The 15,288-nt window shown below is 38.2% G+C and overlaps 4 protein-coding genes across 4 annotated transcripts; all 4 read left to right on the top strand.

Moving 5' to 3' along the window:
• The first annotated feature begins 380 nt into the window (after positions 1–380).
• LOC114820331 (bZIP transcription factor 11) lies at positions 381–1,583 on the top strand. Its single transcript, XM_029090910.2, has one exon. It carries the CDS (start codon positions 871–873, stop codon positions 1,342–1,344), a length of 474 nt encoding a protein of 157 aa, XP_028946743.1. The 5' UTR covers positions 381–870; the 3' UTR covers positions 1,345–1,583.
• A 3,449-nt stretch (positions 1,584–5,032) lies between these two features.
• LOC139191083 (F-box protein SKIP22-like) lies at positions 5,033–5,491 on the top strand. The gene has a single exon (XM_070811572.1). It carries the CDS (start codon positions 5,033–5,035, stop codon positions 5,489–5,491), a length of 459 nt encoding a protein of 152 aa, XP_070667673.1.
• Positions 5,492–10,494: 5,003 nt separating this feature from the next.
• LOC103401182 (cold-shock protein CS120-like) lies at positions 10,495–11,375 on the top strand. The gene is given in 1 exon segment (NM_001328720.1): positions 10,495–11,375. A coding segment is annotated over 1 exon segment (771 nt). The 5' UTR covers positions 10,495–10,503; the 3' UTR covers positions 11,275–11,375.
• A 1,607-nt stretch (positions 11,376–12,982) lies between these two features.
• LOC103407093 (dehydrin Xero 2) lies at positions 12,983–15,022 on the top strand. The gene is made up of 2 exons (XM_029090904.2): positions 12,983–13,521; positions 13,998–15,022. Exons 1-2 carry the CDS (start codon positions 13,297–13,299, stop codon positions 14,847–14,849), a joined length of 1,077 nt encoding a protein of 358 aa, XP_028946737.1. The 5' UTR covers positions 12,983–13,296; the 3' UTR covers positions 14,850–15,022.
• The last annotated feature ends 266 nt before the right edge of the window (positions 15,023–15,288 follow it).

Raw genomic sequence — 15,288 nt, 5'->3', positions numbered from 1 at the left:
ATAATTATAGCATTGGTTAAAGAAAGTATTTCTCAAGTTATATATCAATATATAATTCAGGGATGATTGTTACATAATCTTAAGATGAGATGAGAGACACAGTTTCTCTTAAGACGTTTCAGTTTACAAGTTTATCCTAACCATTTCATACTGAATGTGTGGTACAAAAATCGGTGGAAAATATTGACTCTTTGGAGAATACATATCCGATATGCAACTGTGAACTTTTCAAATACTGAGGACTTGGCCATTAAGAGTCACATTCTATGTTATTGCTTTTTCCTCATAATTATATTATATGAGACAATCAGACATGTTCTTAAATTGTTTTTGGTAGTTTATATATTTTAGGTGGCCATTGCTGGCCTATATATTCAACCCTCCACCACTCTTCAAAACCTCCTCTCCATTATCTTTCCTGCCTACCCCAAGAATTTGATCTCTTTCTCTCTCTTCTCTCTCCTCTCCTGGTTCTGAACGCCTTGTGTCTGCTTCAAATTTCATAACCTCTCTCCCGGTTCTGAAAACCTTGTTTCTGCTTCAAAGTTCATAACATTTGTTCTTCTTCTTTGTCTCCAATGCTTAATATACAAACCTACAGATTTAATCATGTTTCCGGTACTCAGTGAAATCCTGCTCTCTGGGTGTATGATAAACTCCACCCTCCTTCGCAGAACCCACCTTGTCCAATCCTTCTCTGTTGTTTTCCTCTACTGGTTTTACAACATTTTATAAACAATTTTTACTTTTTTCTTAATTATTTTTTAAATCTAGCATCTGCGTTCTTCAAATAATAACTCTTTAACTTTCTTGGGTAAGAGAAAAGTTTAGATTTTTTTGGTTTTTTATAAGCATATAAGTATTTCACACATGGCTTCTTCAAGTGGGGTTTCTTCAGAGTCAAGCAAGCTCCAAAACTCAGGATCTGATGAAGATCTTAACCAAGTCATGGACCAGAGAAAGCGCAAAAGAATGCTGTCCAACCGGGAATCGGCACGTCGATCCCGGATGCGAAAACAGGAGCATCTGACTGATCTGACGGCTCAGATTGGTCTCCTGACAAGGGATAACAACCAGATCATCACATCCATGAACGTGACCAACCAGCTTTACATGAAGCTCGAGGCAGAAAACTCAGTCCTCAGAGCTCAGATGGATGAGCTCACAAACAGATTGCAGTCTCTCAATGATATTATGGATTGTATTAATTCAAGCAAATGGATCTATGAGGAAGAAGATAATCATAATATTATTGGTGGAGGTGATGGGTTTCTGAACCCATGGGGTACTGGCTTTTTGAATAATCAACCAATCATGGCCTCTGCAGACATGTTTATGTGCTAAACTCAGTCGGGTTAATCATGGATTAAGTGAGAGATTAGTGAAATTAATTGAGGTGTAAGTTTTAACTACTTAGAACATCCATGGCTTTTGTAAATTTGTTCGTACAATGATTGATGGGTAGGTCATGGGTTGTTGTTTTACTGTTGAACATGTAAGGATGTGTAAGCGATACTTCCGTTTTCCTTTTGGCTTCTGGTTTTGTTGCCAATTTATTTAATAAAATACTTCTTGTTTGTATACATTTTGCTTCTTTTTTTTTTAGGCAATACATTTTTTATTTAAATTTCCCGTGTCAATAATGTTGGCATATACTTTATTTTATTTTCTTAGAAATTAAAAATGTTGGCATATTGTGTGCTGGAATTTTGTGTGGTTTTCAAAGTTGGAACTTGGATGATAAAGGTTAGACAAATTTAGTGGACTCTAAAGTTTTTATTTTTATTTTTTTTATATTTTTTAAGAAGCTCTTTAGATATATCAATGGACATTAATTTATAAAAATAGGCCATGATTAAAACACAAATCTAGGTTAGTTCTATCCCCACACTCAGTTTTATTTTTCATACATCCTTCCCAATTTTCGGTCATTTGACCGAATGAATTGAAGAATATCAATAGAAAAAATGAATAAGTGTATGTGGAATGTAAAAATGGATGTGCTAATAACACTATCCTTTTTCTTAAAAAAAAATAGCACTATCCTTAATCTAAACTATATTAAATAGAACATGTTTATCAACTAAAAATCAATAAAATTACTGTTATACCATTTTATACATAATTGAACGAAAATATTAGAAAATAAAAAATATGAGTATTAAAGTAACTTCAAAACAATTAAGTTTTTGCTGTTTTTCTCCTTCTCCCACTAACACATAACCATAGTTTTACTTCTCCACTTTCTTTCTCTCACTTCCTACATTTCTATTTATTAATTTTAATTTTATTCAAATTCCTTTTTAAATTGTCTTTTTTTTTTTAACAAATTGTATTATCTACGTTAAAGGACTGTAGAAATGGGCTAAGCATCACAATAGACTAGCAATAATGTGGTTCAAATTCACATTTTTAGCGAAAATCAAACCTAAGACCTCTCATATATTTAAACGCACACAAAATGGGTGGCTTTTATCCAGTCATTTTATATGAAGAATAAAATATAATATTTAAGGATACCCTACAGTCAATAGTTAACAAGTCCTCACATGTCACATGAACTATTCTCTTTTAAAAAGCAAAAAATGGTCATGTTAGAAGATAAAATTGAAAGTTTATCAAGCAGGAATCACATTTTTATTTTATCAGGCCATGAGAAATGAAACAAAAATGTCACATTGACCAAAGTCTTAATATTAAAGTCAGAGAAGATGTGCCATAATTTAGTTAATTATCAGCTAGCTATAGTTAATTATCAGACTCCCAGTTAATTACCAGCTAGCTAACTACTAGTATACTATTACAAGCATGTTATTGTTGGTTGGATATCTTAGTTGCGTTAAGAAAGTAATATTTTGATGTATTCGAAACACAGCTATGCGATGTTATTGTTATACTTGAATTGTAAATAAGTGTCTCTATTTATTCTTAATTTATTCTAGAAATGGAACATATGAATCCTACAACACATCCTTATTATAACATATAAAATTATACACCACATAATTTGTCTTTCTAATAACCATAAAAATTTATCGTATTAAGAACACTAGCTATTTACCATATTATGTTCCTTCTCTACATATCGCTTGAACAAAACAAAACAAGATATGATAAAACAAACTTCATTAAAGACAGGAAAAATTACAAATGCGGTAGATGGACTAAAGTTCAAACAAAACACAAAACCATTAAAAAAACAAAAAGGGATAAAAGAGTAAAAAGGCTCAAGTAAAATGAGAGTTACAACTTAAGATCCAACGGGAGGCCCACAAGAACTTAGGCCCAAAATGAGAGCTACACCTTTGTTTCGAAGTGAATCTTTCCACATTTGCCCAAAATTCTCGGCATGCTAGTTCAGCAGTGGACTATGAGTGTAAGGTCTTGTGTTAAGATTGAGTTCAACACTTTGAGATCTAGTTCATGATTATGGGTTGGAAAGAGGATCGAAAGCAAAGGAGAGGAAGGAAAAGCACGACTAGTGTCACATTCTAGACCGGCTCCGCCGTAGCATGATATTGTCCGTTTTGGGCCCCGACCATGCCCTCACAGATTTGTTTCTGGGAACTCACGCGAGAACTTCCCAGCGGGTCACCCATCTTGGGAATGCTCTCATCCAAATTTGCTTAACTTCGAAGTTCTAATGGAACCCAAAGCTAGTGAGTTCCCAAAATGCATCGTGCTATAGGAGGTGGGCATGTACATATAAGGCACATCACCCCCTCTCCGTTGGTCGATGTGGGATGTTACAATCCACCCTCTTAGGGGCTTGATGTCCTCGTCGGCACACTCGCACCGAACAACATAGTGACTCTAATGCCATTCTGTCACATCCCAAATCGGCTCCGCCGTAGCACGATATTGTCCGATTTGGGCCCCGACCACGCCCTCACGGTTTTGTTTCTAGGAACTCACGTGAGAACTTCCCAGTGGGTCATCCATCCTGGGAATGCTCTCGTCCGAACTCGCTTAACTTCGAAGTTCCGATGGAACCCAAAGCCAATGAGTTCCCAAAAGGCCTCGTGCTATAGAAGGTGGGCATGCACATATAAGGCATATCACCCATCTCCGTTGATCGATGTGGGATGTTACAGTGGATCTTTCAGATCAAATTATGTAGAATTGTGGTGTGACATCCCACATCGCCCAAGGGAGTGATCCTTAAATGTATATTCTCATCCCTACCTAGCACGAGGCCTTTTGGGAGCTCACTGACTTCGGGTTCCGTAGGAACTCCGAAGTTAAGCAAGAAAGATTTGTCACATTCCGGCCTGGGCCCCCACCACATCCCAGGCATGACTCCACCGTAGCAAGATATTGTTCACTTTGGGCCCCGACCACACCCTCACGGTTTTGTTTTTTGGAACTCACACGAGAACTTCCCAGTGGGTCACCCATCCTGGGATTTCTCTCGAGCGAACTCGCTTAACTTCAGAGTTATGATGGAACCCGAAGCCAGTAAGTTCCCAAAAGGCCTCGTGCTAGGTAGGGATGAGAATATACATTTAAGGATCACTCTCCTGGGCGATTTGGGATGTCACAATCCACCCCCCTTAGGGACCCGACGTCCTTGTCGGCACACTTCTGACCAAGGATTGGCTCTGATACCATTTGTCACATCCCGGCCCGGGTCCACCACATCCCGGACCCGACGTCCTCGTCGACACACTTCCGGCTAGGGATTGGCTCTGATACCATTTGTCACATTCTGGCACGGGCCCCCACCACATCCCGGGCATGACTCCGTCGTAGCAAGATATTGTCCGCTTTGGGCCCCAACCACGCCCTCACGGTTTTATTTTTTGGAACTCACACGAGAACTTCTCGGTGGGTCACCTATCCTGAGATTGCTTTCGCGCAAACGATTGAATTCGTTTATGGAACCTAAAATTTCAATGACAGAGATGGGTTCGTTTTAGAGTTATCGAAGATTGTGAAAGATGGGATCACATTCCCATTGCTGATTGATCTTTGCGCAAATGCTAGTTTGCTTGCACCACCAAGCCTTATGCGCCTTCCACCGGAGATCAAAATGAAGATTCTAGAGCCACTGGTTGGTGTTAACATTGCCAAGGTGGGTTGTGTTTGTAATGAGCTGCAAAATCTTGGTAATAATGATGAGTTGTGGAAGCAGAAGTACGCTGATGAGTTCGGTAATGGTAATGGAGGAGAAGGAACCGGAGGTGAAGGAACAGTGACTAATTGGAAGTTTAGATTTGTTGGAAATTGGGAGACTAGGAAGCAACAAATGAAAGCAGTAGTGACGTGGAGATCATTTGAGAGGCCTTATTTCAACCGTATCAGGAGGAACCCTAACCCGTTTGTACCTCCAAGGATTGGTGGAATAATTGGTAGAGATTATGACCGTTTTCCACTCTTTGGTGCAATTGATCCTGCTGGACAAGCACACCCTCTTCTACAACAACCTCGAATATCTGGTATGCGGTGTAATTTTTCACCCAATTGCGATCTGGGAGGGTTCAATATCTGATCTGGGCGCTTGGAAGTTGCTGGAACTGAAGCTGCAGGTTCATGTTTCGTATGCATAGTATATATAATAAGCATCTTGTTTAATCTCCAGCTAGTATTAAGACCAAGTTATTGTAAATTTTAGCTTTTTTTTTTCTTCTTGTTGATGTGAACTGTGTACATCGTTGTTGCTTATGTTGATTACAGTTGCATTTTGGATATAAGCGAGAAGGAGGCCAGAACACTCCCAGGATAAGTGACCCACTGGGAAATTGCTCGTGAGTTCCCAAAAACAAAACCGTGAGGGAATGGTAAACCCAAAGCAGATAATATCGTGTTACGGTAGTGGAATGGGCTCGGGAAGTGGTCCGCCCCGGGCTGGGATATGACAAATGGTATCAGAGCCAATCCCTGGTCGGAAGTGTGCCGACGAGGACATCGGGCCCGGGCGGGGATGTGACATGTGGACCCTACTGTTGATCAAGAGTTGACTTTTGGTCAATATGAATTCGGTAATGGATAAAAGAATGAATTGTGAACTACGAAAGACTTGATCCCGCTCAAGGGTACGTAAGTAGTCTAACAGTGTTAGATGCAGCCTTAAATAATCAAGAATTAGGGGGGTGTATTCAATTGAGAATTTGAGAGATTTTAATGGATTTATAAATCTATGGATTTTTATGGAGTTTAATTGATTTGTAGAGATTCTATATAAAATTTTAATTCAATTCCCTCGAAATCTCATCGGGAGAGGTGAGATTTGTGGATGCTTAAAATACACTACGAAATTTATCTAATTCCCTCTAATTCTTCAACTTTCTCAAATTCTTTAAAATCAATTTCTAATTGAATACACCTAGAATGTTATGAACTTTTTTAAAATCCTAATTAAATACACCCGGATTTCTAAGGATTTTAATAAACTAGCTTAAAATTCTAATTGAATACACCTTGAATTTCAGAGAATCACATAAAACCCTGATTGAATACCCATAGATTCATTAAAAGAATTAAAATGCCTCAAATTCCCAATTGAATACACCTCCTTAATCTTTAGAATGGAAATTAACATAAGAAAAGAAAATGGTGATAAATTGAGAATATAATCATATGTCTTGGTGAGAGAATTCTGGAATTAAATCATGGGTGGAATTAAGGCATTTAATTAAAGAATCACGATTAATGGTAGTTAAATAAACAAGAGTTTAATTGGGCCCATCATTAGAATTATTTCCCGAAAATATATATTTTGGGGGCAGGACGTTACAGCCAGAGGAGATGGAGGAAGGAAAACTAAAAAATAAAAGGCAGTGCAAACCGACGAAAAATGCTAGGGATGTGGCGAAAAATGCCTAAGAAGGAGCATGAAGCTCAAATCTGAGATAAGCACAAGAATAAATAGAGACCAAGCTAAAAAAGTTTGGGATAAAACTCAAGGAAAAATGAAAAGATAGAAAAAGGGAAGAAGAGAAAGAGGGAAGAAGAGAAAGAGGGAAGTAGGAGAAAAGGGAGGGGGTTGCTGTCGGCACCCAAGCTTAAAAGGCTTAGGGCCTGCGACTATGACTTTTCCTTTGTGTTTTCAGCGACAGAGAATGGAGAGCTTTTTTTTTTTTTTTTTTTTTTTCAATATGAATAAATAAGGCTTGTGATGTTAGAAGTAAATAGTATTTGAATACAAGTGGATAAACGCTTAAAAAAAATTCTTGCACTTCTATAATAACATATGACATACCACTCATATTCTGAATATATTGTAAAATCTCGCTATCCATGGGGCCCAGCCAAGGCAATAGTTGCCGCCCACTACATCATTTGGAAAAGAAAGGCTAAGCATGATAATTAGTTATTCTTAATTGATAGGTTGATAAGAGCATGTGGCCAACCAATTATGACACCAATGCTCACATGAGCAAGAAAGTTTTAATTATAATAAGCGAAATCCAAAGCGTGTTTAGGGTTTTTTTAATTCTCGATTAAGATTAGGCTTTGATCATCTTTGGAGTACCTAATAAATTAATTATTGGCTTGACATGCCTTTCTTTTTTTCTTCTTTCCTCTTTTGAGTGAGGACTTGTCTTCAACTAGATTTTACCTAGTTTATTGCCTTTCAAAGGGACGTCATGTATAGTGCACATTTGTTTTTTACATTGGAACGAGTTGAAACCTATACTTTATTTTTGGGTAAGTCTTCGATAATTCAGATTATTGGGCTGTCTGGTTTTATATCAATTAGACTGGCAATTAAGTAAAAATAATATATCATACAATCATAAACGTTAATTTTTCGTACTAATGAGTAGTTCATATATTGAAAACAAAAATTGTGTATTTTGATCTTAACCAATTAATTACTTTACTCTTGCTCAATTCTAACCCATTACTTCACTCTCGCTCGCCACCTGAGTTGACCATCGCGGCTTATATATTAAAAATCTTTGGATGCAAGGAAACATTGACATCTTCTTCAATAAATTGATAAGTAATCAACTCCTATGGTGATTATGATTCTACTTTGGAAAAGAGATGGATGGTGTCATTTCTTTGTTTTAGGTGCCAAAAATGTGGAAATCGGATCCTTTTTGTGAGATTCCAAAGATCTGTGAATCATATCTGTTCATCGTATATCGTACGGTTAGAAATCATTTTAAATATTTTTATTAAAAATTAAATACAAACACTACCTGACAAAAACTGATCACACGATGTATGATGAACGGACATGATTTACGGATCCCTAGGATCCTCACCAAAAGAATCCAGAGAGGATCTTGTTGGAAAAATGTGAACCGAACCACTAAAAAAAAGTGATTTATGCACTCTCGTATTTATTTTTAATACGAATAATGTTAGGAAGACTAAAATTTTAAACCAAATTTGCAAATCAAATGATGTGTTATTAATAGGAAATAAGTATATTAACACTTAAGTAATAATTCAATCATCAACATCCACATCATTTGGTTTATAAATTTGGTCTCTCTAGTATTATCCTTTTAACATTTAGATTGAACCAATCAAAACAGAATCAAACAAAAAAAATAAACTTAGAGCACTTGAGTACGAAGAAAAAGAGTGTAAAAATTATTTTCACACTCAAAATTGGACCAGAGATTCAATTTGAAACTTCCTAACATATATAAGTTATAATTTCAAAAACCGTTTGTTTGTTCATATTCCCTTTTAATGGAATAGGGTCCTATTCGGATCCTCTTAGTGAAGATCCTAAGGAACACTTCATCATGTCCGTTCATCTGTCATCATGTGACCATAAATCTATTTGATTTTTTTTATTTAAAATTGAACATAAACAGTACCTAAAGAAAATTGGCCGCACGATATATGATGAACGGATACGATAAAGGGATCCCAAGAGGATCTTCATACCCTTTTAATAACATTTTTTTTAGTGCATCAATATAGTTTTACACTAAGGACAGGAAATAACATTAATACAGAAAGCAAAACAACCTCCAAGTATACTCCCCTAAAGGCTGTGAAGGGGTATCCCAAACATCGTAAAATTAAGCTTCCAAAACTGCAAGAGGCCACTAAATACTATGATCTGGTGATATTCCTCTTCACTTAGAAGTGAGATGTCTTAGGTTCGAATCTCGTGAATTCGATACCAAATTAGACTGCTCATTATGTGACTTAGCCGAACTCCCCTTTCCCTTAGTATAAAAATATTGACGTACTAAAAAAAACTGCAAGAGGAAGACCTGTACGGATGGGAAATGCTACTAGTTCCCTAGAAGAAGCTCTGAAGCTTGTAAAAAAGGAGGAAAAAAATGAACAGAAAAATATGCATCTACCGTCTTCGTATTCAAGCCAGATGAAGGTCCAGATTGGGGTCTGCTCATCTTGTTGGAACACCCAAAACTTTGGGCAACCGCAGCATCGTATGATGTATCCCATACCTTAATATTCAATCAAATACCAAAATTAGCAATCGGGATCCACCGTAGAAGAGCCGCCTTTCAAAATAATTTTGACGGATGTGACGGGATGAGGTAAAGTGAATAAAAATTAAGAAAAACTAATGAAAAGGGTTTGAAAATTTTGAGTTTTAACTATAAGGACAAAATAAAGGGTAAAGTGAATATTAGCAGGTTTGACTTTTTAGTGTAAAAATATAATTTTTCGTTAAAGTGAACAATACCATGAACTTTTCGTTAAAACTCCCTAAAACACATTTTGAATTGTGAGAATAAAGTTGATTTTCGAGAGTTGTGGGCTTAAATAAGCCTTAAAAATTCATCTTTCGTATCACGTAGCAGATTTTCCGAATCCACTCAACAAATGGTGATCAGCCCAATATCACTATGCCACAGACAAGGCCTATTGGACCCGTATGTGGGCTACCACAACTTGCTGAAATTGGGCCGGTTCAGTAGTGCTTACGAACCAATGGAAAATATCTATTGACGTGGGACCCGATAAACGATAAAATCCTCGGCACCTATCCAGTTACTAAAGTCGGTAAAAATAAGATCAAGATTAACCAAATACCAACACGTGTCGAAATCTGACACGTCTCACCATCCCAGTTTCAAGAGATATTTTTTAGTATGACTGGCAGACAAAATAGTACATCACGTGTCATTTTACATATGGTATGACATGTGTGTTAAAATGTTAATAATTTAAAAAATAAAATTTCTCACCACTTACATAAAAAAAACGTAATGTACCGTCCGTGTTCATGTAACAATAAAAATTTCCCCAGTTTCAATACACGACGGATTTTGATGTACGGACGTAAGCTAGTCCCCAACTATCGCATATGGACGCGGTGGAACCGTCACGAGCCTTCAGCTTGACGACAAAAGAATGGATCTTATTTTGTTCGACTCTAACACACTACACGTGTCGTCATAAAAACTGCCAGGTGTCCTCAGCTGCTAACGTGGCATGAAGGCATGGATTTACTCTAGTGCATGACATGCTTTTCTACGCGGTTTGCCTATATAAGCATCCGCATCTGAGATCAAATTAGTCGGAAATATTTCATCAAATTGCAATCAGTTTGAAACAATGGCGCACTATCAGAACCAACACGGTGCAACACCCCAAGAAACAGATCAGTTTGGAAACCCAATTCAACATGGCACTACCGGAGCCACTGGCTTCGGTACCGCCACAACCGGGTACGGGACTACTAACGATACGTACACAGGAGGCCAGCAGCAACAGAAAAGAGGGATGATGGACAAGATCAAAGACAAGATTCCAGGGACTGGTGGGGCACGTAGGGCTGACGACCACTACTCATCGCATGCCCATACCGGTATTGGCACGACTGGAACTGGGTACGGGACTACTGCCGCCCCCTCCACCGGAGGGGAGTACCGTGAAAGGGGGTTGATGGACAAGATCAAGGACAAGATTCCAGGGACTGGGGGCCGTACGGACCATCCTACACCTTACGGTGGGACAACCTACACCGGAGAGCACCAGCATGAGGGGATTGCGGACAAGATCAAGGACAAGATTCCGGGGACTGGGCATAGGGATGATGCCTACTCATCACATACGACCTCCACCACCGCACCATACGGTGGAACCACCGGACAGCACCACTCCACCACCGGACAGCACCACTCCACCACAGCACCATACGGTGGAACCACCGGACAGCACCACTCCACCACCGGACAGCACCACTCCACCACAGCACCATACGGTGGAACCACCGGACAGCACCACTCCACCACCACACCATACGGTGGAACCACCGGACAGCACCATGAAAAGAAGGGCATCATGGACAAAATCAAAGAAAAACTTCCCGGTGGACACCACTAAATACAAATATACGCATATCTGTGAATTCGTATATTTGAATTATAGGGCCTGTCAGTTGTTTTAATATGCTAATAATCGGTGCTTGGCGTGACTGTGTGAACTTTTTTCTTACGTGCACGAGTGAGCCGCGAGCGGTTCGCAGTGTCGTTTGTGTTTTTGTAGTATGTACTTTGTATGTCGTTTTATCAGTGGAGCAATTACATTCTGGTTTCTGTTTAGGCGTTCTTTGATTGAAAATCTTACTGTACCAAAAGATAAGTTAAATAAACATCCAATTCTATAAATTTTACTACGCCTCCACTGAAATGGAGCATAATCTAGAGGAGGGATAATCATTCTCCGGCAAAGTCGAAACTCATAAAATATCATTAAATTCCATACAAGGGATACATCTCCAGCAAAGTCAATATTTTTTTTATAATTTTGATGGCAAGACTTCCTTTATGTATAGGTCGGGCACGGTAATCGTAAGCAACCTCTTCAAAGATATAGCGCAAATTAATGTGTATAACCTATTAGATGTAGAGAGTATCACCTCTGTTTATGGTTTAATCAAATCCATTTTTAGGTAGTAGTTCTATTCTAATTACAATTAAAAATTGCTTTCTTATAGACTACATGCGATAAAAACGAAGATGGTTCGAATCAATCTTAATCTAACAGTGATCATCATTCATCATAGAGGACTTTGTAATCCACGCTTAAATGTAGACAGTAGAGAGTGAAAATTGAAGAAGGGTATATTCAAGAGAAATAGTTCTAGCAAGTAAAATGGACGAGCTACTTTCGAATGAATAGTAATTTGCTTGAAAAATAATTCTATTTAAAACACATTTGCGTCAAAGAAAATGCTAAGGAGATATCTTTGTATAATCTTGTGTATTACATAATGTAACAAGTGATCGAACATGTCAAGTTAATTAATTAATTTTATTTAATATGTGATACATAATATAAAAAGGTGGTCTTTCTAACATTACACTTGAAATTAATTTTTAACATTATTTGTTTTTCAACAAATCATATTATCTACACTAAAAGTGAAAGTACAGGCTTAACCTTGGACTAGTAATAATATGGTTCAAATTCGTTATTTTATGAAAATCAAACTTTAGACCTTTCATATATAAATAAAATAAAATTCCAATAAATCGTAATATTATGTGACCTACTTTTATTTTGAAGTGTAGAAAATTTGTGTGTAGCAGAAGATTTAAAGGTGTGGAGTTTGTCGACATAGGATTCTTTTTATTAATGTCTGGGTTGTTCTAATCAAAAGAAAAATTAAAACGACAATATAACTTATAGGGTAATATCTTAGAGAAACTATATTTAGAAATAAAATTTACAAATTAAATAATATGTCACGAATAAAAAATAAACACATTTATTAATATTTAAATAATAAATATTATTAATTTTCATATTATTTAATTTCCACACTTTTTCTATAATTTTAGTCTCTATAAGATTATCCTTTTAACTTATAGCATGTCGGTAAGACCTAGAAGATCTACAAGTTTATGACCAGTAGATATACCAAATTACCAACCAGTCAATAAGACCTAGGCTAAAACCAATAGATACTACCCACGTGGGAGCTAGCTAGTGGAACAAGTACAGAGGGCACGTGTCACCAATCCCATGGTCACCAGGGGAGCAGGTATTCGTATCGTTTTCTTTTTTATTGTTCAAAGTTCAAACAGGTATTCATCTCTCTTTATCCATATGCCCCCACCCCCCACCCCCCACCCAAAAAGCAACAAAATATCTTGCCGACGTTAATTTTCACTTGTCATCATTTTCCCAGCAGTGCCATGTCTCCAAGTTGTTAAAATGCCTTACGCTCACCGCTATATCTGCATGCCTTGCTGGTGCAAATCAGTTGTCTATATAAACCAACCAACCCAACTCCTAATCAAACACATCATCCCAAGCAAATCACTAATATCTCACTGCAATTGTTGTATTAGTCGCAAAACATTGTTACTACAGTTAATCTGTTTGTTGTTCTTTTGAAAAATGGCGAATTATGGTTCAACACCCGAAAAAACTAACGAGAACTACGGGAACCCGACTTATAACGGTAGTGCAGGAGCCGGTAGGACCGACGAGTTAGGGAACGTGGTTCAACACGGTCGGACTGATACTGGCTACGGGACTGCTCATGCCAAGCCTGGTGATGAAGTGATTGTTGGACGTCATGGCGGCCCTGCCGTACTTCAGCGCTCCGGAAGCTCTAGCTCTGTAAGTTCTCCTCTTTTCACCTCTATATAAATGTAGTTCTAAGTTAATTCATTAGATGCATGAGATATGCTACAAATCTATGCGTACTATGAATAAACTTTTCTTGTAAGAGGTACTTATGTTGCTAGAAAAATCAAAGAAGTAATAATTTTCTATTGTCAAATTTAACATTTTTGCAAGAAAAATTGCGCGCACCAACGATGGGCTCATTAGTGATCTAAATTAATAACATATTACAAATTCGTATCTTGAAGAATATTGTTCGGAAAATTAGTGTATTTTGTTCCCTTGTTAGATTTATGCATCTCTGCGCATTTTGTTTTTTCAATTATCAACACGATCAATGTTTCAAATTCAAATATTACATCAACATGTTATCTTACCAGATGGAACAATTTCTTAGGGTTATAAGTATGATATGTGCATTATATTTACATATATTTTTTGTAACAAGGTCTAACATTCTATTATTGTAGTCTGAAGATGATGGGCTAGGTGGAAGAAGGAAGAAGGGACTAAAAGAAAAGATAAAGGAGAAGCTACCAGGTGGTGGTAACAAAGATGACCAGTACACTCATGGAACGCAGACCACTACACCTTACGGCGGTGGGACGACCTACACAGGTGAAGGAGAGCACCACCAGAAAAGGGGTGTGATGGACAAGGTAAAGGAGAAGCTGCCAGGTGGTGGTAACAAGGATGACCAGTACTCTCATGGAACGCAGACCGCTACACCTTATGGTGGTGGGACCACCTATGCAGGAGAAGGAGAGCGCGACCAGAAGAAGGGTGTGATGGACAAGGTGAAGGAGCAGCTGCCAGGCGGTGCTAGCAAGGATGACCAGTACTCGCATGCAAAGCCGACCACCGGTGCACATTACGGCGGTGGGACCACCTATGCAGGAGAAGGAGAGCACCACCAGAAAAAGGGTGTGACGGACAAGGTAAAGGAGAAGCTGCCAGGCGGTGCTAGCAAGGATGACCAGTACTTGCATGCAAAGCCGACCACCGGTGCACAGTACGGCGGTGGGACCACCTATGCAGGAGAAGGCGAGCACCACCAGGAGAAGGGTGTAATGGACAAGATAAAGGATAAGCTGCCATTTGGTGGCAGCAAGGATGGAGAAGGAGAGCGCCACCAGGAGAAGGGTATGATGGACAAGACAAAGGAGAAGCTGCCAGGTGGGCATAAGGATAACCAGTATTCTCATGACACGTCAACTACTGCTGCAACTTATGGTGGGACAGCGAACATAGGAGAGCACCAGGAAAAGAAAGGCATAATGGAGAAGGTCAAAGAGAAGCTTCCTGGCGGCCACAAGAAGTAGATCATCATCTTTACTCGTGTAACTTTGTGTCTGGTGTATAATAAGGTAGTGCCTGGTGTGTGACCTCAGCTGTGTGATACGCAGTCGTCCAGCACTGTCTTTTATGTATTCTGTTAAACATGTAACTTTGTGTTTCGTTCCCTTTGTATGAATAATATATTTGTGTGCGCTAATATCTGGGAGCTGTATTATGCTAAGTGAAATTTAATGATTCGGTACGTATGACGTAACTTTAGTAAAACCGAAATAGCTATAAGCAAAAAATAAAAATTTGATATACTCTGAACATTAATAATCCTAATTGAAATCATCTAGATAGAAATTGAAATCATCTGAACCTCCATTAAAAATCCTAATTGAAATAAGAGACGTAGTGATAGTGAATTAGCGAAGATTTATGGTAGGGTGAGTGAAGAGAGAGACATGCGTCCTCGTCCTG

This window comes from Malus domestica, chromosome 02 (genome assembly GCF_042453785.1).
Source record: "Malus domestica chromosome 02, GDT2T_hap1".
Classification (NCBI taxonomy): domain Eukaryota; kingdom Viridiplantae; phylum Streptophyta; class Magnoliopsida; order Rosales; family Rosaceae; genus Malus; species Malus domestica.
This window is presented reverse-complemented; position numbering and strand designations above follow the sequence as displayed.

Bases quoted from the DNA above. Each gene is read 5' to 3' on its own strand.
- LOC114820331 (XM_029090910.2), top strand. From the start codon at position 871: ATGGCTTCTTCAAGTGGGGTTTCTTCAGAGTCAAGCAAGCTCCAAAAC.
- LOC139191083 (XM_070811572.1), top strand. From the start codon at position 5,033: ATGAAGATTCTAGAGCCACTGGTTGGTGTTAACATTGCCAAGGTGGGT.
- LOC103407093 (XM_029090904.2), top strand. From the start codon at position 13,297: ATGGCGAATTATGGTTCAACACCCGAAAAAACTAACGAGAACTACGGG. The intron at 13,522-13,997 runs GTAAGTTCTCCT...CTATTATTGTAG, and splicing joins GCTCCGGAAGCTCTAGCTCT to TCTGAAGATGATGGGCTAGG.